This window comes from Struthio camelus, chromosome 6 (assembly GCF_040807025.1).
Source record: "Struthio camelus isolate bStrCam1 chromosome 6, bStrCam1.hap1, whole genome shotgun sequence".
Classification (NCBI taxonomy): Eukaryota; Metazoa; Chordata; class Aves; order Struthioniformes; family Struthionidae; genus Struthio; species Struthio camelus.
Window position 1 is genome coordinate 33,733,125 of NC_090947.1, and position 27,492 is coordinate 33,760,616.

At 41.9% G+C, this 27,492-nt stretch overlaps 1 protein-coding gene across 2 annotated transcripts in view; it reads left to right on the forward strand.

Annotated features, from left to right (window-relative positions):
* Positions 1–27,492, forward strand: part of PDIA5 (protein disulfide isomerase family A member 5) — a 100,608-nt gene that overhangs the window by 25,408 nt on the left and 47,708 nt on the right. For both annotated transcript variants that reach the window (XR_011141957.1, XM_068949059.1), the window contains exons 4-11: positions 2,481–2,564; positions 3,340–3,385; positions 9,703–9,795; positions 11,154–11,214; positions 15,137–15,204; positions 19,091–19,182; positions 19,290–19,361; positions 24,326–24,462. Coding sequence is in view for 1 of the 2 variants with exons in the window: in XM_068949059.1 (XP_068805160.1) it covers positions 2,481–2,564; positions 3,340–3,385; positions 9,703–9,795; positions 11,154–11,214; positions 15,137–15,204; positions 19,091–19,182; positions 19,290–19,361; positions 24,326–24,462 (653 nt within the window). In the remaining variant the exon portion in view is untranslated. The remainder of the gene's footprint in view (positions 1–2,480; positions 2,565–3,339; positions 3,386–9,702; positions 9,796–11,153; positions 11,215–15,136; positions 15,205–19,090; positions 19,183–19,289; positions 19,362–24,325; positions 24,463–27,492) is intronic.

A 27,492-nucleotide genomic window follows, 5' to 3' on the forward strand; every position in this document is an offset into this window, starting at 1 on the left:
TCTCTCTTTTTTAATAGAAACACACATGAACAGGAAAGGAGTTGTTAGGAATTGGAACGGTAAGGGTTGCTAGCTGCTTGCTCACAGGCACGTCTTGTTTGAGTGGTAATATTTTGTAGCCTTTTTCAACTATAACCTTTGCAACCCTTTCCTAAGTTGGATAAGCCTCAGGATCTCTAAAAGACAAATAAAGGAGATTTCCCTTTTTCTCCCACGTGGTTTGAAGTTGCACTGAATTGGTGACAGAACTGGCAACAGACTTCTCCTGATAGCACTTTCAGTCTTCTAGATATTAGTCCCAGAACAAAGCTCCAAGAGCAAGAAATCATGTCTTCACATCACAAGGTCAGGCAGACCCTGTCACCAGAGGTATTGGCTTTGTACTTGTTTATCTGGACCATCTTCTAAGCTATTTCTTGACAAGGCTGAAATAGCCACAAAGATATGTCAGGTTAGACAAATACATGTCCAGGATAGGAAACATTTGGGAGCGTCTAGAGTAGCGTTTACAAATGTTGGCTGTGGTGTCAACAAACTTCAGCTGGCTGCCAAAGTTAACTCCAGCAGTGCTGTAAAGTTGTTCTTCATCTCCCTAGATCTCTGTGTCTGGGATAAGAAGAGGAGGTGATCTGATAAACTGATGCTCCCTCTGAGATTCAGTGACCTTCAAGTCACTTAGGCTTAGCCCATGGGACAGTTGGAGGACTGTTAATGAGAGAAGACCACATATTTCTGGCCGCTGGGTTTGATGTTATTGCAGGCTTTCTGTACAAACTGCATGTTGCAAACCAGCTTCTGGGTGGAAGTCCAAATCAAGGCTATTTGCTTTCTAACCTAGTTTGGTTGCCAGGAGGATGTTTGTGCTATTCAACGGAGAACTGACATGTTTTAGCTCCATCTTTCACTGCAGTATGGAGAAAAGAAAGATGCAGCAGCTATCCTCACTTGGATCTCCAGCCTCTTGGAGAAGCAGAGAAAGCGTGTAAGGGTTACAATGACTGGCCTTGGCTATGCTCTGAAAATACAGAACGCACATGAATTGAGTAAAACTCTTTGGAAAAACATGCTTTTGTACTACTGAGATTGCAGGTGCTCCTTACTGGTGAAGTAGTTGCATGCTTTGTTAGTTCCTTAAAATGCTAATTTCAGGCTTCAGTGTACCATTCTGATTTTGATGCATGTGCCTATAGGCCCCCCATCTTCATTTCCATCTACAGTAAGCATTTGGGAAACGTGCCCACAAAGGCGCACTCTCCTTTGCTACACACGGCTAACTTGCTATTTGTTGTTCCTCACGTTTGCAGAAAGGAAGCTGGAGAACATTGGGAGAATTAGCTGCCAGCATGTAATTTGGCGGGCCCCTTGCAACCCTTGCATCTCAGCTTTCTGAAGTGTCTCTAATCAGTTTAAACTTGATGGGTTTTCAGTGTTTTCATTTTCTAAATTGATTTATCGGCATAAAAGGTACAAGTTGTCCTCTGCTGGAAATAAGTTTCCAAGCTTTTTAATCTTGCTATTTGTCAATGCAAAGAACAGACTTGCCAGTATGGGTCTTTCTCTTTTCTTGGTAGTTTTGCTGTTTCGCTCATCTTCCCTTGGTCTTTGGCTTCCTTCATGTTTGCTTCAGTTTGAAGGATCCATATAGCTACACTTCTACCTCATTTAGGACAGTCGTTAGGTCTCCTAGACCCTTATCCTGCCCACCTAAGTCTCCCATGGCCCTTCTCTCTTCTTTTCCTCCGTTTAATCTGGATTGTGCTGGAAGCAATTCACTCCAGTTTACAAACCACCTCCAGCAGGGTCTGCTTGCTGCTGTTACTCGCCTCCTTTTCCAGGAGCTTTGACAGCTGGATCTTTCCTCCACTTGTAAGATGTTGCCCCAGAATGCTTTCTTCATACCTAGAGTGAATGGGATTGCTGGCCTGGCCGAAGCTGGAATAGGTTTTTATTTTCTGTGGCGCCTATCTAAAGCTAGCCACTCTGCACCTGAAGGCTCTGGGCTTGGAGATGTCATGAAGATGTTTCTTTTTGTTGTAGAGTTCTCTTCTACCAGATGCAAAAGCTGACCTGCTCTTTTCCTTTGAGTCTTTTCGCAAACGTTGCTCTTTGACCCCCTAATTATAACATGGTCATCTTGAAAACTTGACATCTAAACTTTCTGTGAATACCATGGATGGAAGGTCTACTGAGGTAATCAGACATGCTGGCATGGACTCCTTTTCCACTGGGCAGGGCCTGGTTTTGGAACATGGCCATGAAACTTGTTTTAACATAGTTCACCTTGTCCTGACCAAGCAAACTATGAATTTAAGTCAGCTAATGCAAATTTTCCACAATGCTTGTCCCACAAACTAAGCTTCTAAATTACTGTTATCTGCAACTAGTTGCTGATGAGGAAGCACAGTAATAAGTTTTCACTACTGAATGCGTTTGACTTTCTTTTTTGTAACCGTTTTTCTTCCAATATGTGTTTTTTGCAGTGATACTGAAAGCCGAAAATTATGCAAGAAGATGAAAGTAGATCCTAATTCAAAGGAGAAAGGAGTGGAATTACTCCATTATAAGTGAGTGCTTGTGATATGGGATATGTAGCTCCTACTTGTTGATGCCCCCATTAGGACCATTCGTTCTCCTTGCAGCTCCATTCTACTGCAGCACGAGAACTTCTTGAATTTTGTTGTACCCTTTGACATTTGAAATTGATTGCTGTTTCTTCAGTTTGTAAGCATGCGTTACAGTAGAAGTTGAGATAAATTTATTCTACTGTTGAGTATAGTACACTGAAAGCATGAGCTGAGCCTGGGAGAGATGTCTGATGGACTAGAACTACCCAATGCCAAAGGGCTGAGGCCTGAGATTTCAGCTCTTACTTTCTCTGGCACTTGCCTGCTGGCATGGGCCTTGGACAGGTTGCTTCAACTGTGTGTCTCCTTTCCTGACTTGAGGCGGTCCTTTTTGCAAAGTACCTGGAGAAAGGCAAGTGAAATGAAAGAGCAAGAGTTTTCCTTCCTGGAAATAATAGGAGTAAGAGTACTACAAATGTAAGAGACACCCAGCAGCTGCATCTCCAAAGATCATGCCCTTAGTAGATGTTCTTGTTAAAGCTTTAGAGAAGAAATTATTTACTAGAGACCAGTTTGCTTTATGCTTGATTTTTTTTTTTTTAACTTCACTTTTTCCTCGCTCTTTTTTTTTTTTTTTCTTAAATTGCTGCACAATAGTTCTGTGGCTTTGGCAGGATAATTTTATCCTGGTTAATGAGATACGTGGGAAAACAGCTGTATGATTTCCAGCAACACTATTGTAAGTTAACGCTATTCCCCACTCCTTATTCAACAGGGACGGTGCATTTCATACTGAATATAACAGAGCTGTCACATTGAAGGTAAATTTAAATATTTGATTATTATTTTTTGTTCTTTGCTAGATATGGGGGAGACATTTATGGATTAAAAACAGGTGTTGGTACCTTGTTTCATGTTAAAGGCAGGAGGGGAGGGGATTAATCGTCAAACAGCTGTCAGAGGGACCTAAAGATCTTTATATCTTTAGGCATCTGCCAACCACAGATCCAGGAAAACTGTATATTAATAACAACACTGAGCCCATGTTAAACTGTAATGTAGTTTGTGAGCTGACTTGCAGGCTGGTAACAAATAGGGATTTTTTTGTTTGTTCTGATTTCGAGATGCTGTTGATTGCAGTATAACTAAAAGTATTAGCTAGACTGTGTTTTGATAAGAAGTTCTCTGGGGTTTTTTTTAGGGCTTGTGTTTATAAACTTTAAAAAGAGCTGAGTGGCCTTATCTTTTATCTGATTATGGAGCATAGATTCCTATGGATATGCCCTGAGTGCAGCAGGGATAAAATGACCTTCCTTCTTCTCTTTCAAACTTTGACCCAAAGCAACAGGAAGCAACATTCTGTGATGGCAAGGGAAGGAAAAAGACGTGAAACTTGAAACGACTGTGTAGGTTTTAATGTGGAAATAATAGACTAAAAGCACGGTAAACAGGCAAAAAGTATATGGCCTTCCCATAAGAAGCACTGGCGAAGTGCTGTGATTATCTTTGCGTGAACCTGTAGCCCTGTGCTGACCTGGCCTGCAGAAACAGTTTCTGCTTAGCTCTGTTGCTCAGTTCCCGTTTCTCTTCCTTCTCCATCTCCAGCAAACCTAGCCCCTGCACCATCCTCAGTGTTGTGGAGGCTTGGTGAAGTCGGCCCAGGCTGACTTAATTACATTCACTCCCCTTTTTGGTTCGTTCTAGGGTATGAACTGGAATGAAGGAAGACCTGTGTAAGGTGCTATGTGAACCTGACTCAGAGTGCCTGCTCCTAAGCATGCTCTCTGTATCTTCCTTTTACAGCCAAAATTTTTGTGGTGTAGATGTGTGTCCAGGGGAACTGTCTCGGAAATGCATGGTGGCTGTGTCAACTATTCAGCCTGTACTTGGTGTCATTATGCAGGCTTCAGGGAGCATGGATGAGATTGGGAGAGTAGGACTGTATATCTTCCTATCTGCTGCAGTAAAAAAAAAAGAAATCTCGCCTGGGACGAAGAATGACAATATTAGATACCGAGCCTAGTCAGCAGATTTTTGAGACTGCTTGTGTAGTTAATGAGGAGATGCAGTTAATAAGCTACTTTTCCTCTTGGTGGGTGATGGAGCAAGAAAGACTTGTTAGTTGACTAAATATGGGTGATTTGAATGCTCCTTGAAATTTCCTTCCTGCCATCTGTTAGTTAGTGCCGTGACTCTTCATGACAGACAGGATCAACTGGAAGGTACTTGCTGAGCCCCAAGGAGAGCTTTGGCCAAGAGGCAGTCATAGCAAAACAGGAACCGTGTCACTTACTCTTTTAGTTTCTATTTTGTGATGAGCATTTTCCCCTTCCCTCATGTCCTGGTGCATGTATCCTGCCTGCTGATGAAGAGGAAGCAGCTTTAGGGTGAGCACATGGGCAAGGATGAGTGATTCCAGTACCGGTGGAAGGGGGGTTTTGAAGCTCCCTCCCTCTGCATGCATGCGCCCTCTATTCTTTTGTAATTTAACTGTTCCCTGTGAAACCAGCTACCAGTGATTTACAGATTGAAGAGCGCATCCAAACTTGGCGCTGGTTATTGAACTCGGTTGATTGTTTACTTCTTATGCTTCTCACAACTATCTGAATATTATCTGTATTTCTCCCTTTATACTACTTCCTATCCTTGTGGTCTTGTGTGCAGGCAGTGACATTTTTCTCTCGCCCTCAGCTGCGTTGGCCAAGGATCTCCCAGTCCAGTACATACAGTGACTAGCAAAGCGACACAGTTGCAGAGGGTATCATACCCCTTTTTACAGTCAGGTGGACAGACTGAAGAACAGGGCGATTAAAGGATTTGTTTCACATCATTCGGAAAGCTGGTGGCAAGAAAACTCGGATCTTCTGTGGCATCCAGTGGACATATTAGCCAGTAGGATGTTTTAGAGAATAACGGACACGGTTCTGAAGAGGGAGTGCTTCACAACTCTAAAAGGGTTCTTCTGAAGTAATCAGCAGTTGCATAGATGTGGCTGATCCAGCTGATAGTGTACTTGGATTTTTGAGAAAAGCTTTTCATTTCTTGAAGTAACTAAATCCTTATGTAATTAGCAGAGATCTCCTTGTGGGTTAACTGTTAAAAAGATGAGGAATAAGGAGTAGCTCAGTGTTCACAGTGGGGGGAATTTAGTAGTCAGAACCTCCTGCTGCTGAGACCTTTGTTAGGATCTGAGCTGTTCAGCGTAATAAAGGAGGTGAACAGCAAGATGACAAAATTTGATGCAAATTAAGTGTAGTTTTAAAAAAAAATCCTTCTGCAAAATGTTGGGGAAGTTTCCGCAGTACTGAGTAGTTTATCAATAAGAAAGTAGGGGTAATGAACGTGAGAGGGAAGGATGAGACAGAACTCCCCCTATGCTGGAGAAATAGCATACTGTTGTCATGGGTTTTGAATTACCAGTCGGGACAGTGGTTGCTCTGAAAACCTTGGCCCTGTGCTTAGCCGTAGTTAAAAAGGCAAATGAATAGAAAAGGCACAGAAAATGGAACAGGAAAATGCTCTTCCACCATCTGAATCCATTGGGTTCCTTCATCTTGTATCTCATGTGTGATTCTGGTTGCCCCGTCTAATGAAAGGAGTAGAAGCACTTTAGAAGGGCAATAAGGATGATCAGAGGTATGGATGGTTTAATGTTTACATGAGAATTCTTGGGTTTAGAAAAAAGGGGATTATAACAGATACTTACACAGTGATGAGTAGTGTCAAAAAGGGAATGATTACCTGTTTTTTCTCAGAAGTTGGGGACAAACAGTGCCATTTTGGGCTAGCTTATTTGAAACAGATATACTTTTTGCATGATGGAATTCCTTTGTGGAACTCATTGCCCCATGGTGTGGAAGCTAAAAATCTAAAGTTCTTAAAAACAGGATTAGATAATTGTGAGGAATAGGTCCATTAGCAAGCACAGTGATCCAAATACAGCAGCTGGTGCAGGGTCTGTAAATGTACTTAGCGGTTGCTAGAAATTGAGAACATATACCAGTATATGCTATATGAGAATGATCCTAGTGTAGTTTTTCCCCAGATATCTGTAGCCAGCTGCTGTTGAAGACCTAAGCTTAGATTGGGTCTTAACAGATATATCTGTTCTTACGTTGTTCTAGCTGCTTCCTAATCCTCCCTTCTTCCAGAAGGCCAGGATCCAGGTTGTCTTTATTACAAGTTGAAGCCTTTTCTGGAGGGTAAAGTGCAGGAAAAAAATTTTTTTTCCTCTTGTGAAGTGGAGAAAACTCATTAAAATATAAATCTGCTTAGTAGTAGCAAAGGGAATAGCCTAACTCAATAAACTAGTCCTGCTCTAAACTCTGAATCCTTCTCAAATTTACTCTTGTAGGTTGCCCTTTAAAGCTAAGAAGGAGGTGTGTGTGTGTGTGTGTGTGTGTGTGTGTGTGTGTGAGTGAGAGAGAGAGAGAGAAGTCAAGAGAAGTCTGTTATTAGCTTCCCTACTAAATTATACTTTAGAGGAGTGAGAAGTACAGGGACATACTTTCACTCTCCTCCCCCCACCCAGGTTAACACCCGGGTCATATAGGATAGCCAGCTATATTGCTGTTAACACTTGCTTGATTTTTGTAGCGTGGACTGGACAAAGGCATGTCCCTGGGTTCTCCTGGATTGGTGTTTAAAGTTCAAAGCTGGCGCATGGGTTCAGGCTGAGGGTTACAGCCCAGCGTGGTTTGTCTGTCTGTGCTGCAGGGTCAAAGCGGGTCCTAAGCACGCTGTGGCCCAACAGAAGTGTAGCCGATTCCTCAGTATGGGGATTGCTTGTGGAGTGGACCTTGCCCTGAACTCCACCCCAGCAGCCTGGGGACTGTTGATTTTCTGTGATTAGAAATGTTGTGATTTGTTTGTAGAGTGTTTTTTTTTTTTTCCCCATTTAAAGGCACACAGGAAATGCTAGTTCTTCACAGAGCAGCATAATGAGTGCAAGACGATATACTGCCTATTCTTGCCAGAAGACATTACACGTCTAATTTTTTTCTCTTGGCTGAGAGGGAGAGGCTGGATGAATTAAATCTCTTCAATCCCCCATCCTCTAACCACATCTGTTTCTACACGACTGAACTTGGCACACAGGAATTCTTGAAACTAGCAGAGTCGATCGCACTCGTTAGCTGTTAAAATGTTGACCCCTCTCTCTCCCCTCCTCTCCGTGTATGGTTGAGATCTGTGTGGACTGAGAGTGAGCAGAACTTGATTTAACGTTCTTAAATGTAGACTCTCTCTTCTGTTTTGTCGTCTTCTCTCCTCTCCTTTCACAGTATATTAAGTCTTCTTTCAGCAGTGGTTGGGATGCTAATGCCTGTAGTTTTAATGCTTTTTACAGTTGTAATTTGATTTTTCTTTTCCTAGCTAGCTCCTTTCTCTGTTAATGCTATGTTAAACTAAATTCCTTCTCTTCAAAATGTCTTTGGTCCCAACACCACCAGCCTCACCCTTTAGGCCTTCTCACTGGGTACATTAAGTGCTTTGCTTGCTGTCTAGTGACTAATATACGCTGTCTCTTGTGATGAGACAAATCTCTTCAGTATTAGCTAAGCGAGTAGACAGAAACATTAATGCAATAAATGAATTCTGCCATAAGCTCTGAATCCTCCCAAGTCTGGCAGAACCAACTGAGATGCAGGAAAATGAGCTCTCTGTTGATAAGCTGTTGGGATGTTGTACCAGAGCAGCCTGACCAAAGGCAAAGAGATGGCAGAAGTATCTCTGCGACTGTTTCAGTGGTGTGTGTCACCAGGTGCACTGCTAACTTGCTCTGAGAAGGGGAACCGCAAACCTGGGCTTTAAGATTGATGCTCTTGATGTGTGGTTAGTGTATATGTAACTATGCTCTTCAAATGTGAGCTGCTTTGGCAGAATATGCCATGGGCTGAAAAAGGCTTTAATGCATGACCCAGCATACCTCTTTGCTCTAACTCCAAGTTCGCTCAGTACTGTTGCAGTGTCATCCCACTACTCTGACAACGGAGGAAGTCGCTCAGGGACCTTACTACGTTCCCACAGCAGCAGAGATCCTGCCTGGGACTTGGTATTTGCTGGTTCCTGCAGACAATGCCACAGAGAAAGAAGCAGGGCCAGACTAAGCAACGAATGAAAGTAGAAATATAAGTACTTTGCTTCCTAGAGGACAGACATGTTATCTGAGGATAACAGGGATAGAGTCTGCAGCTCCCATGTACAGTTGGAAAGAGGGGGAAATGCTACTCGTTGGAACCTGTGGAGAGAGTGTCTGACTTCAGAGGACTGAAATTTCCCTCAGGCTCAGTCTGGAATCAGAACCACTCGAGAGTATTTCTTTGTGATAAAAAGAATATCCGTGATCTGCCGAAATAGAAATGGTTGACTGTGTGTCAGTTGGGCAGAGCAGTTATAAAGTATGCATATGCCTGTACTCGGCTTGTGGAATATGGGAGATGCAGAAGCATAGGATCTTACGTTTCCCACTTCTCTTGTCACATTTCCTTGCTACGCTCCTACATAAAAATCCATTGAGTGCAATTTCTAGTTAAATGGGTCATAGGGGGAACTGTTGGTTCCCCCTATAGCAGTTTGACCTGTAGGTCAAATAAGCAGTTTGACCAAATAAGCAGTTTGATCTGTAGGTCTGGAGTTCATTGTTACTCGCTGGGAGCAAAAGTGGTGTGCCCTCTAACTAGTCCTGCTGGATTCAAAGGTTATTGGGAACGGTGAAGGGCATGGGAACCTGACCTCTACATAGAAAGCAATACTTCCTGCTAAGCCAGGGAGTAGCTGCGGATGTCTTACAGCTCTGTTACCAATGAAAGAGCCCTCTTGTAGACTGACGGATCCTTGAAGCTACTGTCTGTGTGCTGGTCTACCTCCATATTGCTCTCCCCAATTTTAGAATGGAAATAGGCACTGGTGAGGTGGACTATCAGTTGTGAGGAAGGTATACCCCAGCCTATCACTTTGTTCTGCAACAAGAAGTCTATGCTCATCTCTGGTATAGTAGATGAGTGAAAGAGCGAAACAGCACAGGCACTAATTGGAAGGAGTCCTGGCAATTGTTCCCATGACAAGAAGGATTTGGGATGAAAGGTCTCATGGTTCTCATTCAGTTTGCTTTAAAAGCTGTTCTTTCCATTCATTACAGTCCATGGTGGCCTTTCTCAAGGATCCAGAAGGTGCTCCGTTGTGGGAGGAAGATCCTGAAGCCAAAGACGTTGTGCATGTTGACAGTGAAAAGGTACATCAATGGAGAAAGAGAGATTCAATATATTTTATATATTTTATATATATAAATATTTATATATAAATATATAAATATTTTATAAATGTATGGAGTGTGCATGTTTATGTGAGCTCTTAATGAAGCACCATTATTTCCTTTCTTTGGAAGGGAAATGTAAAGCACCCAAATTGTTTTAAGTGACTTGACAAAGTTTGTGGATTATGATAATACAGAGCAAGTTCTCCTACTTCCCTCCTTCCTCACCCCTACGTGTGGTCCTCATGTTAGTCTGTCAGCTACACAGCGAGAATCAAAACATTACAGATGTTGTGGTGGAAGAGCCCTGTTTGTCTCAGGAAAGTGTAGTAGCTAAATGGTAAGATAGGTGCAAGTTGGAGGCAAAATGCTAGTCTTACAGCTACAGGTTGTCATTAAACCTTAGGTTCTCTTATGTGCCTGAGGCTGTCTCAGGAAGTCTGGAGCAGGTAGGAACAAAATCCGGATCTTGAGTGATTTAACCTTCTACAGTAACTTTCTGCCCAGTGTTAAGTGGGAAAGTATTGCCTTAAAAAGCCAGTACTACCACAGAGCTGACCATTATTTTCTCCCTTATAATCAGCTTGGTATTTTGTATTAGTTTTCTAATCTATTGATTTTTAAAACTTTAATTGATTGGAGTCTAGCTGGTATTTCATAAAGGGCCTTTTCAATTTTCTAGCTTTCGCTTTTGATACTGGGAACAGTTATTTTGACATTCAGTTTTTGTAGGATGATTAATTTTTAATGTTCACCTTTTGTACTCTTATTACTAGCCTTCCAAGGGTTGTATTTGATTAAAAGACTTCATCTGGCTTCTCTACCATGCTGGTACTGAAAAATCTATTCTCATGGCTTCTCATAGCCCTGACAAGATTTCATAATGTGGAAGCTGAACTTACTTTGTATGTTATTGAGTCTGACTTGATGAATTAGAGTACTTTTTATTCAAAAAAAAAAAAAAAAAAAGAGGAGGAGACAGGGAAGGAAAATGTTTCTAGTCACAGAATCTTCACTGAGAACTGACCAAATAGTACAACTGCCACATCTCAACACTGAAGATACTGGAGTGGGATATTTAACAAATATTTGAGTCTATAATAAATTGTTCCAGCTCCTTCCCGGTTAAAATTGAACAAGGGGAAGTAACTTCTTTTTAATTTGATTTAGGAAAGATGACTCCTCTCCCCCCACCACCCCCCCCCCCCAAGTCAACAAGCCTATGTGCTCTTGATGGATATATTTACCTTTTAAAATTTTAGCACAAGTAATACTAGAAGATGTTCTTGTGTATATATCTATTTTTAATGATAAGTTATATTTGGTCCCTTCATTAGGAATTGAGAAGGCTTCTGAAGAAGGAAGACAAACCCCTTCTGATGATGTTCTATGCCCCGTGTAAGTAATCCAGCAGCATCCTCTCTCGTCGTCTTCCCATCTCCAGTGAGAGATGTCCGTGTCTGACTGGTAACTTCACATGTGCTTCCTTCACTTTTCACGTGTGCTTCCTTCACTTATCCTGTCCTATCCCGTCTTTATCATTCAATTCCTTGTGTTGTTCTACCCATTTGTCTTTGGTTTTCTCTAATTTTCCACCTCTTGCTTTCTAGATTATCAATATTTTCCCCCTTTATCCCAGTCTTGCCCCTTTCTCTTGTGATGATGACTCTCAGTCATTGTCCTTTCAAGCTGCCACTTTTTTTTTTTTTTTAACTCCTTGTCCTTTCTAAATTTATGTTGTACTAGACAGAAATAAGGTATACTGAGCGCATAAGTGTTAAATCTGTCTTAAAGTGTCTGGCCCTCTGGTCTCTATGGGACTATGAGCACACGCCTTTTACTTTTGCAGTTTGGACCATCGTATATGATAAGCTGATTCTGCACAAGCGAAAAATCTCCAGGGGAGACTGTGGCTCTGAAAGAAGCCATATGTGTCCTGCCTAACTGCGGGTAGAACAAGCAATGTGCTGGTCAGGAGGGAGAGACACTCCTGCTCCATTCAGGAGGCAATTTGGGGGCTCCTCCCCATGCTGGCAGAGTATCTTAAACAAGTATGGTTTCATCTCAGAGCCAGGAGGAAAGAACACGTCAGAGCCAACGCATTTCTGTTACCTTGACCTTGCATTTCGTTGGCCACTTGTTCCTGCATTTTGCAAGCCTCCGACTGCTTTTTTGTATTTCTTCGTGGCTCTGGCAAACGAGAGGGTTTCCAGCTCTTTAAAACTGAGTACTATTGCACTAGAGATGTTCATTTCTTTCTCCTGGCTCCTCTGCTTTCCAGCTGAGGAACACGTGACCTAAGCTAGGAAAGCCTCCCAGCTCTGCCCTGATAGTGAAAATGATGTTAGGCATCACTGGCAATTTGCCAGTTGTTTCTCTTATAAAGTGAGTGTCCCAGGGCAGTGTTATCTGGTGTTATTCAGTGAATTTCCTCGGGAATTATTGCCTGAAAAGCCATTCTACCTCTTTTAGTCTGATCTGAGTACTGCCAAGATGGCAGAAGTACCCAAGGCTTAGTTGATACATTGCTAAGAGAATGTCTTTTCCTTTAAATTTGGTGCAGTACTGTGCCTTCAAACTCTGCAGCAGCATGGTCTTGTGTGGCCTGGCATAGTGTACTGTAACTCCCAGGAACTGCTGCCGCCTTAGCATCAGCAGGAGATGATATGCCTGCTCCGTAAATCGTCCCTTCAGGGGGAGTTCCAGCCCCAGGATGCTTTCACAGTTTACCTACATCGCAAATAATTGTTTTCCACAACTAAGTCTCTTTCTGAAACGTGCCTTACCTAACCCTTCGTTCTCTTTGAACCATTGCCCCAGAAACCCTCCTTCTGATTTCTTTTCTTTTAAAGTGGCAAAACACTACTAGTCTTCAGTGCTGCAATACTTTTGCTGCTTTATAAACTACTGTGAAGGAAGCCTACTTGTAAGGCTTTTTTCCTCTTTGATTTCACAATTCTTCACTCCCTCATCTTTTATTTAACACACAAGACCTTCTGACTTGGTTCTTGTCCAGTAATTCTTTTTTACTCCTCCTCCACTTACTCAAGACAAAAGGCATCTGGCAGTTGCATTAAGAGACTGACTTTGGTAAGCTGAGGTTATTGGTTACTGTCTTTTGGTACAGGTGTAACCTTTCATTGTGGGGAGTAGCAAATCAAGGCTGGTCACTAAAGGGAGTTCTGCTGTGCTTGTTACTTTTAATGGGTGAGTCAGGGAGATCTTTGGCAAGAGAGGCCATCGGAGTCTTTTGTCTAAGAGGATATGGGCAGGACAGCTGCATTATTTCTCAGCTTTGTTGGATGCAAGGGTTTTTAGATTCACTGTGGCAGATTCATAGGAAATGGGGTTTTTCATTATGTACCAGTGCAGAGGGAAGTAAAAGTGACTGCAAACTTAAATGTCATTTCTTTAATATTTCAGGAATGCTTGATCTGGGCGAAGCTACTCAGAGCAAAGGCATGCTTTCCTTAGAAGATACTACCTGCCATTTTGAGGCAATTCACTGTGCTTTTTGGCCTATATTATAAAGTCGGACAGCACTAAATATGAAAAATTAGATATACTTGCAGGCGTTCAGATTTGTATGTAGTGTTACTCTCTCAAAGATGACTTCAGCAGGAAATAATCTGGATTTAGCAACAAAAAGGAGCTGTTTATAACGTCATGGGAAACAGTTCCTTAAAAACAGCAGTGTTAAATACTGAAAAACTAATATGCATTTGATTTAAAAAAAAAAAAAAAAAAAAAAAAAACCAACACTTTTTAGTCAAAATGCAAGAATAAATAATAGAAGAAAATGGGAGTCTCCTGAAGTTACCCTTGTATGTCTGTATAGGGACATATATTACTTGACAGAATTTTGAACTGTATGATGCAGAAATGCATGGGCAAGAGAAATTGTACTGAAGTGGGTTTGGAAGTGGCAAGTTTGAGGCAGCAGCTGAGTTGGGAACAGAAGGACAAATATGGGTGATAGTTGGGTGGAGGAGGCTAGTACGTGCCTGTACTCTGGGAGGGAATCCAGGGAACCGTAGGAGGTAGGGGGTTGAATAGCGCAAGTGAGGAGGGAGATGGTAGGGAGGGAGGGAGAGTTTGAGACCTTGGGCTCTTGAAGAGAACAAAACCCGATAGCATTCAGAAGATGTAGCGTTAACTCATGTCTTCTGATGTCTGTTCGATGGTTTGGATGAAGCTGTAAGATCTCAGTAGGCCTCAAATGAGTGGTCTGTGCCCATCAAGAAATCATTATTTTAACCAGCACTAATTTAACAACTTTGTGGGCCATTTGAGCAGAGAGATCAAAGGTGGAAAGGCCATAGAAATAAGAATTCTCTCCTGTGATTAAAGGATATTCCTCCCAGGCATGCTGATATGATCCTAAACCATTGGTTGCAAAATCTGTTCCTCCTTTTCTGGAAGACGTTTTCAAAACTGTGGCAGCTGTTTCTTCACCAGAAAATAAATGTTGACTACTGTCCCATGATAGAGCCAAGAGCCTCTACAATAAGCCTCTTAGGTGCTCGGCTGCTACTTCCTTTCTTTTATGCAGTCTACCCTGCCTCTCAGGGTGAAACCTCTGACTTACAAGGTGATTCATTGTTAATCTGCTCAGCATTCCACAGTGTCATCATACAGCTGTTAGCGCGCTCCAGCTAGACATCCGTAGTCTTCTGCGCTCACTGTTTGTCTTTTCCTCAGCGTGTAGAGCTCTTGTGCCCTACAAGGGGTGTTGCTGCTTCCGAGTTATCGTTTTCCTCAATTAACGTAGCACTGCTTAACTTCTGATGTCTATTTAATGTGTTTAGGAAACGTGTCTCAACTGAGTTTAAAAGACTTGTTAAGTTAGGCTGAATCTGAGGTACCTCATTTCTTTCCCCCCACCCCCCGCCCAAATTAAAGACCATATTCTGTATTCTGACTTTTTTGGTCACTAAGCTGCATGTTTGAAACACGCCAGGCTTGAGTTGACAAGCACAGCAACTTTCAGTGAGTTTTGAAATGTGTGCAAGTTTCATCTTGTGTTCCACTCTGGGCTCAGCTCAGAGCCTGGGAATATGAGATGATATTATTCCTCCCAAAATTGGGATGAGAAATGACTTTGAAATGGAATAGCATGAAAACATGCAAAAATAGCTTTCTATAGCAAAAAGTAGCTTCCTTAGAAACTAATAATCTGAAGTATTTAGTGAAATACATTTAAACAATTTTTTAAATTTAGATATAGAAATGTGTGTTTGCTTTAGAACGCCGTGAGATCCTGTAGAATGGTCTGAATAGAGTTGCATATTACTCATACTTTTTTTTTTTTTTTAATCAGGGTGTGGTGTTTGTAAGAGAATGATGCCATCTTACCAACAGGCAGCCTCAGAACTGAAGGGTAAATATGTAAGTGAGAAGATAAGATTTGCATAAATGTAAAAAATCCTTTTAACACTTTCTTTTTGAGTGTTTAATGCTACAAATTAAAATATTCAAAGTGGGGAATTTTTAAGCAAGTCAAAACAAAAACAAAAATGAAAGGCTGTTCCAGATCACTTCAGGATTCAGTCTCTTTGGTTTTTATTCTTTTTTAAACTGTGGAGGATGAGGTGTTATTCGCTTCTCTTTTTTCTCCAGCAAGAACTCCACTGGATCTAAAACTGTGGCTCTAACCCTCTGTAGTTTTAGATATCTAGCTTTTAATTTTTGAGTTTGTAGTCCTGTTGGGCTCATTTTGGTATAGATCAGGAAATATTTAGCACGTTAGGGTTGATCAGCTTTTTGGCCTGCTGTTTCATGGAGGGATCAAGGATGGAGAGACTTAATTAAACTACCTGTTCAGTGGGGAATCATGGGAGGGGGATTTTGTTCTCACATTAGCTACTAATCAGCTTCTTAGCCAGTAAGCATGAGCATTTGTAGATCTTGTAATTTTACTATAGCTGTGTCAACACAGTCGATATTCATAGCAGGTTGAAATGAAAATAAGTTTTTGCCCTAATAAAAGCCATTAACAGCAGTCGCAATAATTTAGTTACCTGTTTGAACTAATAAGGCATTTGGAAATCTTTAAGCAAGTCGAAGTCACTGAATGCAAGATTTTGTGGTGCGTTTTATCTATAACTTACACGAATAATACTTGAGCGACAAAAGAAATATGATTGCTATTTCACAGCTTTACTTGGATTCGCCTGTTGAATCATTTACTTTGTCTGAGTTTACAGGTTTTCTCAGGAGAGGCACCATATGATGAGGCTAAAGATGAAGCCCTGAGATTCATTGCTAGGGCAGCTCTGGTCAGTGCCTCTCACAAGCACTGAATGTTGTTAGACTTCCCCACGTTCTCCTAACTAGCTTTTTTTTTTTTTTTTTTTTTTTTTTTTTTTTTTGAGAAGTGTTTTCTCTGAGCCCTTGTTTGCTTAGGGCTAAATTCAGTGGGAGTTGCTCAAATTTATTTAGGGCACAGTACAAGCCTCAAAGACATTTTCAAGAATATTTCGATCTGGCCAGGCAGCATTCACATTAAATCTTGCTGCAGTGGAAGGTACACTGAGTCCTTTGGAAAAGTGCTCCTGTCTTGCAGGGCAGGTATATGGTGAGGCTTGGAGGGGGTAGGAATTAGAAAAATAATCACCTACATAGGTAGTGCTAGAGGGAAGGTGTGCTGAAGAACTCCGTATTTTCCTGTTACTATCTTTTACCTTGCCACATGCAGTTCCATTTTAGTAAATTCAGACTAGAGAATGTAAGCTCCAGGTCTCCTCTGGTTTGATTCTTTTCTCCTGCTCTTGGGCAGGCTCTGGCCACATCTACAGAGAGACCATTCCCAACTGAGTGACAGGGCCATGGCACTGCCCTGAGACTAGCACAGGGCAATACCTGTGCTGGACGTGATGCAGGCCAGGGATGAGTCGCATCAGGGCATTTTTCATGTAGGTTCAGTTCAGAGTAAAGTCCAGTTATGCCGCTCCCACTGGTTTCTTGTGCAGAAATCAGTCTGTTGGTCTAAACTTGACTGAATTCGCTTCCTGAGTGGGATGTATATTCAGCGTGTCATTTCTAAAAGTAACGGCACTGCACCCATCCTAGATTATCCATGGGGTTTCTCAAAGTGATGCTGACCTCCAGGTCAGGTGTTGCTGGAGAGTTTGTGATTGGTTTGGATGAGCTGAGGCTTTGGCCTTTTATTCTGACCTGTCGTTAACTGTCAGGAAGTGCCAGACTCAAAAGTGATTTTTGCTATTATGTAGCTGGAAAATGAAATATAGGATTGCCTATTTAATAGGTTGTAAAAATGGAAAGGTGAACTGTACCTGTTGCTGGTTGCTCTGTTCTTTTGGGACTGGTTGTTTCTTGTCAGTATTGTTACAGAAAGGAAAGCATTTTTAGTGTTTCGTTAAGTTTAGAATGTGCGTTAAATTACACCCAGTGTAGAAGGAAAAAGACCAGCTCCAAATCGGAAAAGGATGACTTATTTTATCCTTGAGACAAGAGGTTCCTGTGGTTTGAGCAGGGTGGACTCTGGTGAATGACTCTGTTGCTGACATTCTGTAGCCCCAGCGCAGGGAGGAGTTGGTGGTCAGCCAAGCACTTAAGCACCTGCTTAATTCCCGTTGACTTCACGAGTGTGCCAGGGTGCTTTGTTTGGCAAAGACAGATTTGGGGATGCACTTAGGTGCTTTCCACCTTTGCTGCCTAGGAAATCTTCTGAAAAGGCACAGCAAGTATAAGCGGTAAGCTAATGTATATGAGGGAACTAGTTAATGATCCTAATTCTCACCGTATAAAGCAACCGCTGTGTCTTAGTGCTATTGCATTTACCTATCCTCAAGTGGTGACATAGAAGAAAAGGGAAGGGGAGAATTTGGTATAGGTATCTCATGAACTAAGTCAATTTGGTTGTTAGAATTGCAAGGAAAATTCAAAAGAAGAGATTTGACCAGCCATTATAAACCTTGTTTCTGTACTCCTGTCCTTTGAGTTAGCTTTTCTTTATCCTTCCTCAGGATAGGAGAGAGAAAACAAAATATCTTTTTGTGACTTTCCAGTATATTCTTAGAAAAGGTTGACCTTCAGATGAGGATTTTGTACTTTAAGATTTGTTTCCTGCTGGCTCTGAGCACATTTGGTTGGTCTATGCAGTTTGCTGCAGTCAGGAACCTGGTATTAAATTCTAATGTGGTATTTCAGCTGGAAGGAGAAAATCCTGTTTTTTGGAAGGGGAAGGAGGAGGGGTTTGGATTAAGAACCTGCTGCTAAAATGATTTCGGCCTTCACTGCCATTAAAACTAATCTAATCTGGGAGTTAGTTGTATCTCGGCAAAGGGCTGGTTGAACAAGCTCGATGTGAATGATGCGCCCACAGGAACTCAGAACTGGTCCCGTCTTCAAATCTTCAGGGTCAGAACCCCTTGAGAGACAATTGGCTAGGGTGCAGGATAGGGAGCAGCAGTCCTGAGTCTGAACCTCAGGTGAGGACATGCGTGGAGGTAGGGAAAGGGAAGGAGAGGCCTGTTTTGGGTTTTAAGTACTAGTCTGGAAAGCTGCTACACCTGCATGGCCCTGTTTCAACATCTGTAGAACAAAGCTGATTGCTGCTGTCACAACACCCTGCGAGCCATGTAAGTTAAAGTATATTAAAGTACAGAAATGCCATGTGGTGTTTCCAGGGCTCATGGAGCATGTTTTATTTTTGCACTGAAGTAATGCTGCTTCCCTCCACCATTGCCCTTGAGTAAGCACCCTTTTAAACTGTAAAGCTGGTGCTTGGTCAGTTAGGCTTTCCAGCTAGTAGTTGAGATTGTAAACTAATTGCTTGAGTGGAGCAATCAGGGAGGTGAGGATATAACTTATTGTGCCCTAGCTAATGCTTGGATGCTAAACTGTGTACTTGCAGAAGAAAAAATCCTGGCTAGACTTCCAGCTTAAGATACAAATACGCGAAGAGAGCACAAGTAGTGCTATTGAGAGAATTTCCTTTTGGTGTTTCTGTTAGTGAGTGAATAAAAAAATAAAAAGAGATACTGACAGGGCAAGGAGGGGTGACAAGCCAGTTGGTGTGTGCTTTCTGTGGACTAGACTCAAATGTTTCTTTTCCTTCCCTTACACAAATCAGAAAAATGTCAGTGCATTTTTTACGGAGCCCCTTTTGCTTTATTGCAGTGTGAATGAAATCAGTGTCTGCCCAAGGCTCAGTTGTTTTTACTTCCCTTTAAAGTCATAATGTTACTACTATGTTGTAAGAATCAATATGACTGTTCTGCTTGTTGTTGTTGTTGTTTTTTTTCTCCAGGTACTTGCAGGGATGAATGTTTACTCTGCTGAGTTTGAAAGGATAAAGGAAGAATACAATGTCCGAGGTTATCCTACAATCTGCTATTTTGAGTCAGTTATGTTTTGCTACTACTTTAGAAATCATACAGTCAACTATAACTGCATGTCCTTCTTATCTTCCGGGACAAGGACTAAAATTGTTTTTGTTGCTTTAATAGGAAAGGAAAGTTCCTGTTCCACTTTGAGAACTATGGTGCTACCGCAACAGATATCGCAGAGTGGCTGAAAAAGTAAGGCATTGAACTTTGTGCGCTCTACCTCTTACATGCTGTACAGTATTTGCAGAATGTAATGGTTTAGGAACAGCCATCTCTCCCTCATTCCCTCTGCTCAGGAGAGCAAACAAAAGTGCCCCACTGAGATTGGTTAAACGAGTGCAGAGAGATTGCCTCAAGTTTTGAGGTTTTAGCATGCGTGCCTTGCCTTTTACAATTGTTTCGTGTGTAATAGGGGACTGTGCACCAAAATAAATGCAGATATATGGATCTCATCTCCATTTAAAAAATGCCAACCTATACTTCCAGTGATCTGTGGTACCTGAGCTTGATACTTTGCAGAAGTTCTGAGTTTTGTTGATATATTAAAAATGTATATATCAGGTGACCAGTTCTCATTGGTTCTTCAACCTTTAGATGGAGCCTTAAGAGTGTCTCAAATAGAGACAAGCAGAAGATCAAGGCATCCCACTTTGCAAGGCATTTTGAAAAAGGAGGCTGCGCTTCCTGTCATAACATGAAGCGGTGTCAAAAGCATCTTGTTCTATGTAAAGGCAGCTATTTGCAGTCATAAATATCTTGGGAGTTGAATGAGCCTGTGGGCCTTAGCAGTTGAGAAGAAGAGTATGTGGATGTATAGTTGACTTTCAGTTGATGCAAAGGAGCACGTCATCAGTGAAGTTGATAAAGCAGCTGCAGAGTGCTTAGATACTGTGGTGATGGAGAACTGCCTTTAACAGGAAGCCCCCATCCTTGGCTCTTGGGCATTAGGTCATCTTTGAAACCCTCCCGTGTGTGTTGCGGCCAAGGAAATAATTTTAAAATGAGGCCAATATAAGTAAACAAAAGCATGAGAAGGAACAGACAATTACAAACCATATGGCTTAGCAAAACTGGCTGAAGAGTGAATGTATTTCGCTAGAGGGGATAGGCCAGGGATGTGTACGGCTGCAGACAGCCTGGGGTCTTCAGCAGCAGTAAGCTAACTGGTTCAGGACTGGGGATGTTGCAGCACGGAGGGACCCAAGAGTGCGGCAACGGTAGTATTCCTGTTAGTGTCAGAAGGCACAAACACTGAAGGAGAGTAACTGCCCTGTGGCTCAAAGAGGAGAAATTTGACTGTAGTCTTGAAGCCTCTTCTAGGCCGTTTAGCCTTCAGACATGAATGATCGATATGGCAACTGCAGCAATGCTGAGGAGATGATCAGCCCTTGGAGCAACGATATGTGACTTCATCACCTGTACTTTATTAAGCTTGTCAGTTCTGCAAGGATGTGGTTATCTCCTGGCTACCACATGTGAAACATTAGATGTTTAGGGTGGGTTTTTCCCCCGCTCTGTCTGCCCGCATAATATCCAGATAATCCCTGTAACATGCAGTGCCTTTATATCAGTGCTGTGACAGCAAGTGAGCAGAGCTACTGGAGGCAAAGCAGAACAGCTGCAAGCTCTTTCCAATGATAATCTCTGCTAACAAGCCACTGTGGACTTGGGCTGATATTTCAACAGTCCAGAGTTAAAGACAGCTGTTTGTCCTCACTTAGTGTTCAGTGCAGGCTTATTAGTTTCCCAGAGCATGATCTGAGCAGTAGCTTTCTTGCCCCCATTTTTTATAATAAATACAACTTTTAAGGAAACCATGTTCAGAAATTATTCATGTTTGAATTTTGCCCGTAAATGATGTTGCAATTAAAACTGTATAGAGAGTAAATCTGCTACATACATAATATTATATTACTCTGAAGAATCTGCACTGCAAGTACTCAAATGATATAGCAAGGGTTTTAGGAAAGCCAAAGATTGTAATTAGATAGCTGCAGGGTGTATGCTCTGTACCTCAGAATAGTGTAATATTAAAATGCTTGCCAGATAACTCTACTCAGAATTAAATACCATCATTTTTGTTGTTTCCTGTAATACTGGTGTCTTGATCAGTGTCCTCTCGCTTCCATCTGAATGGGGAAATTGGCTTCCTTTTCTGAAAACGCAGAAATATGGTGAAACGGGCAGGAGCTGTATGCATTAGACATGCACCAAGACCAAATCCAGGATCTAATATCCAGCCTCTAAACTTCAGGAACGTTGGAACAGTCAGGAATAGTTGGGAATAGTTCTGGTAGTTCTAGGTTTCTCAAACTGTGTTTGGAAAGTGAGAGGCACTGCAGAAGTGGGGAAGCTGGAGGGTAGAGAGAGGCCCTTGTCAAGACAGTCACTGTGGAGCGAGACGCTGATCTAATGAGCAGACGTGCTGACAGTGCTGAGCAGCAGAGGCATATGGCAGTGCCAGTGTCCATTGCAATCTGTGGTGAGCAAAACCACGGTGTTTTTATACTGTGCGTGTATGTGCTCTCTTTCATATGGAAAAGAAAGAGAAATCCAGCAAAGACAAGCCGCACGAAGTGAACTGTTAGTGGGCCCTAGGTATGCACTACAGAGGAGCAACTGTTTTCCACCCCCCTCTTCTCCATTTTTCCTTATAAATGTTACTGGTGAAGTGCAGAAAGTGGTTAGTCTATGCTAATACAAGTTAGAATTAGTTAAAATGTGGAGAGGATGTCAGACTTGTACTTTTCATGTTTTTTCTCTGGGAACCTAAGAGCTGATAGTTTGGAGTGCTGCAACACCTTTTCTTTTGATACTCACCGAAGGTGGTTTTTTCTAAGCTGAAGTGCCCTAATGGATCAGTCTACAGATACTTAACCCCTATTATCTTCCTAATAGACACTGGCTACTATCTTGTGGAGTTTCAGATGTTTTTATGAGGCAACAGAGAGAAACCATCATACAGTCTTGCTCCAGCACACAGCAATATTAACACGAAAGATGCTATCTTGTACATACCGCAGTTTTTTTTCCTGAAATCACACTTACTTGTGCAGCTGTATCAGTCTGGATGGCAGGCAAGTCTGACAGCTTCTTCCTGCCTTGAGCAGATGCTTAGTTTGTCTTGCTGGGATTTATTTTGATTTGTTTTGGGGTGTTTTTCATGGACTTCGCTTGGGCCCTTTCTTAGCACCAACTATTCAGCTAAATCAGGAACTTGTTCTTTGTTCTTAATTAGCTCTTGATAACTCTTCCAGACTTCTGTCATCCTGTATGGGTCTTTGGGTGTTGAATTTACCTTGTCTCAGTTCAGATTTACATGATGTTGCTAGATTGTCTCCTCCAGGCCATGATGTACTTCTTAGCGGCTCCTGTGTAGGCTTATTAGCATGCACAGCATTTTAAATTGGGCCATTTGAATAAACATCCTGTGCCCTGTTTCACTAATTCCTTAGTGAAATAGGTCATGCCGGTCCCTGCGTTCAGCTTTCTCCCAGTGCGTTACGGCAACTGCATCCGTGTTCATCGCTTTCTGCCTACTCTTAAGAAACAAACTCCCCTTGCAGATTCATTAAGTGTCATGATACTCTCTGGAAAGCCCCCTTCTGTCAGGATGCCTGCAGATTATTGTTGTCTCCTATAGGTTTGGCAAGAAGCAAACGGATTGTCGGCTGGACGTTGTGACCACAGCCTCCTAAAGCGTCACCTCTCTGCACTGTGGGGTCCCTATGCCATTTAGACAGTGGACTCTGGTGGACAGGGACCTGCCTCTTTTTCTCTGTAGGCTGCTTGGCAGAATGCAGCTCTGATACCTGTCTTGATGTGTTTTTCTTGGTTCATTTTTAATATAAGCAGCATCAGAGGTGTGCATCACAATTTTGCCTGGATTGCTTAATGTTCTTGAATCATACTTGCTGCCTACATCCACAGAATTCACTATTTCTTGTCTGTATATGTCTTTACTGCCTTTTATCAAACTAGGCTTTCAGCCTAGAAATGGATAAATGAATTATCATGTTTGCCATTCCTTGTTCCAGGCAGCTAACACAATAATACATTTTAATCAAAAATAGTAAATCTACTTTCACCAAAGATGGGACCACATCCAGACCTGAATTTTGCCAAAGAATTTGGGGAATTTTTTTAGGGTATTTGGGACTCATTACTACAACTGGCAAAGATAATGTAGCTTCGTAGTCTGGCCCCAAATGTTCCTATATTTGGGTGTACTTTATGCAAGCAATACTTTAATAAATTAAATGTCCAGTCAGCGTGGGTTAGTTCCTATCTGCCAAATTCCCTTGTTAATGTACATTAATAAAAGCAAAGAACGATGGTGTTGCAGGGTGAGCGTTGAACGGGTCCAGAGGAGCTTAGGTGCAATTTCCAGATCTGCTGGTGTGTCTTTGAGCAGTCATTTTAGTCTCTGGCTCTGATCCGTCAAAGATGGTTAAGTTCACGTGCAGCCCTAGTGGGGTCAGTGGCACATGTCGCTTATCTTTTAGATTAAGCACTCAGTTGAGTAGCTTTGCTGAATTAGGACTACAAGCCCACTGCAAAATGAGGACAGTGATGCTTCCCCAGGTCGTGGGTTTACTCTCATCAACCCTACATACTGCTGGGGAAATGCTTCCAGTGAAGGCTGCAGAGAGCTAGCTCATGGTCCCAATGTTGCTCCTCTTATTTTCTCTCTCATCAGCCCTAATCCTGCTGTAAGTGTTCGAGGTGACTGGTTAGATTGGCTGTTTCCGCTCACTATTTCCTTTCATATGCAATGGCTCCTGTGAACTACGAAGTGCGAATGTTGTAAAACTAGGAAGCATCCTGCTGAGCAGGTTAAGAGAGTAATAGAAAATGCATCTGACTTTCATAATATAATAACAAAGCAATCTGTTCATCTCCCCACTCTGTCCCTTCTGTTTCTGATATGTCCTTATGAGCTTCTTGTGGATTTTTTTTTTTCTTCCTCCTCCGTTTTTATGTAGGTTTCAGCGCTTATCAGTTCTGAGCGGGAACAATTATAGACGCTGCTTAGTAGGGATGGCATATCATACATTGGCATTTGCACATAGTGGTTTCTTGCAGAATTACTTGCAAAAATGATTGCTGCTCGGCAGCAAAGAGCTGCTTTTCAGCTGCGTCTATTTGTCTTACAGCCCACAGGCACCTCAGCCACAGGCTCCAGAGACTCCTTGGGCGGATGAGGAAAATGTAGTTTATCACCTGACTGATGAGGACTTCGACAAGTTTATAAAAGATCATTCATCTGTGTTAGTGATGTTCCACGCACCATGTGAGTTTGCTTTTTGTATTCCATACCCTGATCCAAATGCTCACTAATAAAATCGGTGATAATTTTCTGTGCAGGTTTCATAGAGCCCTGAGCTGAAAGTCTGGGCTTCTCTTGTTTGTGATGATTCTTAAATACACAAGGCATTAAATGTCTGTGAAGTTGCTGTCTTTAAGTTTAGGATAGAGCTTAAGAGCTATGAGCTCCTGAACCCTTGTTTGTGGCTGCTAATGCTTCATTTTGAGCACTGGAGTGACTCACCTTCCTTCCTCTGCTGCAGTTTCTGTTCTCTGACAATGTAAGGATTGTATATTGTGCTGAAGTATGCCAAAACTTCATTTAATTTCATAAAGTGCCCAAGACTTTTGAAAACTAATGCAGAGCTGGTAGCGATGCTACTTCCTGTTTTGCTGAAAATGAATGGAGCTGATTTTCTTGATGACCTAATTTTACCTTGAGCAAGACACACACAGTGGGTTGCCCTGAGAGATTGCCTTGGTTAAGCTGTTCCAGCCAGGCTGTCTTCCTGTATGCCGTAGGGTGGAAAAGTGTATTAATAAAGTTTGTTTACTAATAATTTAACCGGTTAAACATAGCTGACTCTTAACAATTCTTTGTACTTGCAATTGAAGGTTCAGACCCAAATTCACTATGTTGGATATTATGTAGCTTCCATCTCCTGTTACCACTGTGTTGCCAGTTGCGTTTAGATGAGATGTTCATTTTCATGGTGGCAGATTTGAAGGCTAGGGCTCTGGAGGCAGGCTGTGCACTCGCAACTGAGGGTCTTGGCGCAGGGGTTGAAATCCTGCTTCCCTTTAATCCGGTAGGAGTTAGCACTTTTTTGAAGATCTGCCCATAAGACTGATTTGAAAAACATACCATAATGAATTTGCTTTTGCCTAATGAAATGCCTAGGGATTTGATCCATCGAAGCAGGCAACTGGCTGCTGTTTTGTTGCTATGTTAACTGGATTGTGATTAATAATGAAAGCAGGACTGGACTTAAACACCTAGCTTGAAAACCAAAGCATGAGTAGCAGAACTGATGAAGCCTGGTCTGCTAGGGAGTCACCCTTCATTACCCAGATCCTTCCTTCCCCCAGATTTCCGTGTGCCCCTGGTGTGCAGGAGACAGCACAGGCTGCTGCTGGTCTGGAGCTCTATGCTTGCTGGTTTGGCTGAGCAACTGCTGCCGGAAAGAAACATAACTGCTGAATTTCCCTTCTTTCCCCCTCTGTGGATAATGGCTCGGGACAAGTATCCTCTGTCTAGCCTCAGTTTTCTGTAAACTTGCAGGGATTCAGTTGTATTTGAAAGCTCTGCCAATTTTTGAGTTTGAAAATGGGCAAAGGAGTGGAGGAATGTATTTGGGAGGAGGAAGGAAGGGCAGAAATCAACAGATTGGTCCTACCGCCCTTACTCCTATAGGAAGTAAAAATAAAAATAAAGAAGTACACAGAGCTAAATTTTTAGTAAATCCTAGTTATGAATCTGAACAATATTTACTTTTTTAAAATATCTTTTAAAACAAGAATAATAACATTTTAGGAACAACAGTGCTGCGTGATCTGTTTGGAGAGATGAGGCACTTGTAACTAGGTACATTCTGTACTAAGGGGCATTCTCTGCTAAGGTGCAGTAATACCTTTGGCAAAGGCTTCAAAAGAAATAGTTGCTTGATTTGGGCTGTTGCAATCTTCTGATAACATGTTCCAGCTGCTCAGCGTTGGAATAAAGGGTGTTCCTTATCAGAACAACTCAATTTTAAATGCAACTTGAAAATTTGGGGCATAACGTTTTATTTGCACTCAGAAAATCCCTACTAGAGAGAGGCAGGTGGCAGTGGTATGCCTACGTGCAGAATTCAGCTTGCAAATGTGTAAGATATCTGTGCTTGTAAGAATCCTCTCCGGGCATCCTCAGCAGAGCGGGCTTGCAGATGAATTAACAACAAACAGCTATCATAAACAGTATCTCCATGACTAAAAAATCTTCTCTGAGCACTTCTTAAATTTACAGGTGAAGTCACCTTATGACTGCAGGAGATAAAATTAATCCAGTTAAAGAAGTGGTAAGGGCGGAGTACATCTTATTTATTTTAACCTTGGTAAAACTTAGGATGTGAGAATATCTCTCTTAAAATCAAATATTAATTAAAAAAAAAAATCTTGAGACAAACATACAAAATAGGCCAAGAAATCAGGATGTACTTCGATGTAATTAAGAACAAGCAAGGGGATTTCAACGCTGGCCTGGAATTAGCAAGTACTTAAAACCCTGTGTTACCGTGCAGGGAACACGTGACTTGGAATTTTTTTAATATACTAAAAATCTTATGTTCATGAGAAGCTTTTTTGCTAGAGGCAGAATTGTGGCACTGATGCGTTAATTACAGTTTCATAGTCAGATGGCAAAAGCATTAATAGACTGTAGCATTAAAGGATGCATAGGAAATTCCTCTCCCTCCCCTTAGTGCTGGAGATAAGAGTTGAACCAAACACATCCCTGGTAAAATACTTCCTACCTGCAGAATTAGGCACTGTGATGGATATGGCCAACTGTGTCTCCATGCCTGTGGCTACTAGTGCTCGTCCCTGTGGATAACGTTGTGAGTATTTACAATCAGTTGCGTTTACCAGCCTAATTAAAGGTGTCACAGCGTTTTGCGTTAAGTGCAGCCTAGTGTAACTTGGTTCAGCTAGAGCAGCTATGTGTGATTTAAATGTTTCAGGAAAGTCTGTTACATGCAGCTTGCACCTCTTGGTATCAAAGACTTTACAGCTTTTCTGAAATAACTTAGAGCAGACATTAAATAAAAGATACGCTGTTTTGAGTCATTACTGCAGGTCCTGAGAAACGTGGGTGAGTGTGGGTGGACGGGATGAATTTATCCTGCTTTCGTTCTGCAGGTCACTTGGGACGTGAAGCAGGATTTTTAACCTCCTGAAACTCCTTTGTTAAAGCTCTTAAGAGGATGTTCAGCAGATCTGAATATTTAGACTAGGGTAAACGATAACCCAACCAGCTGTG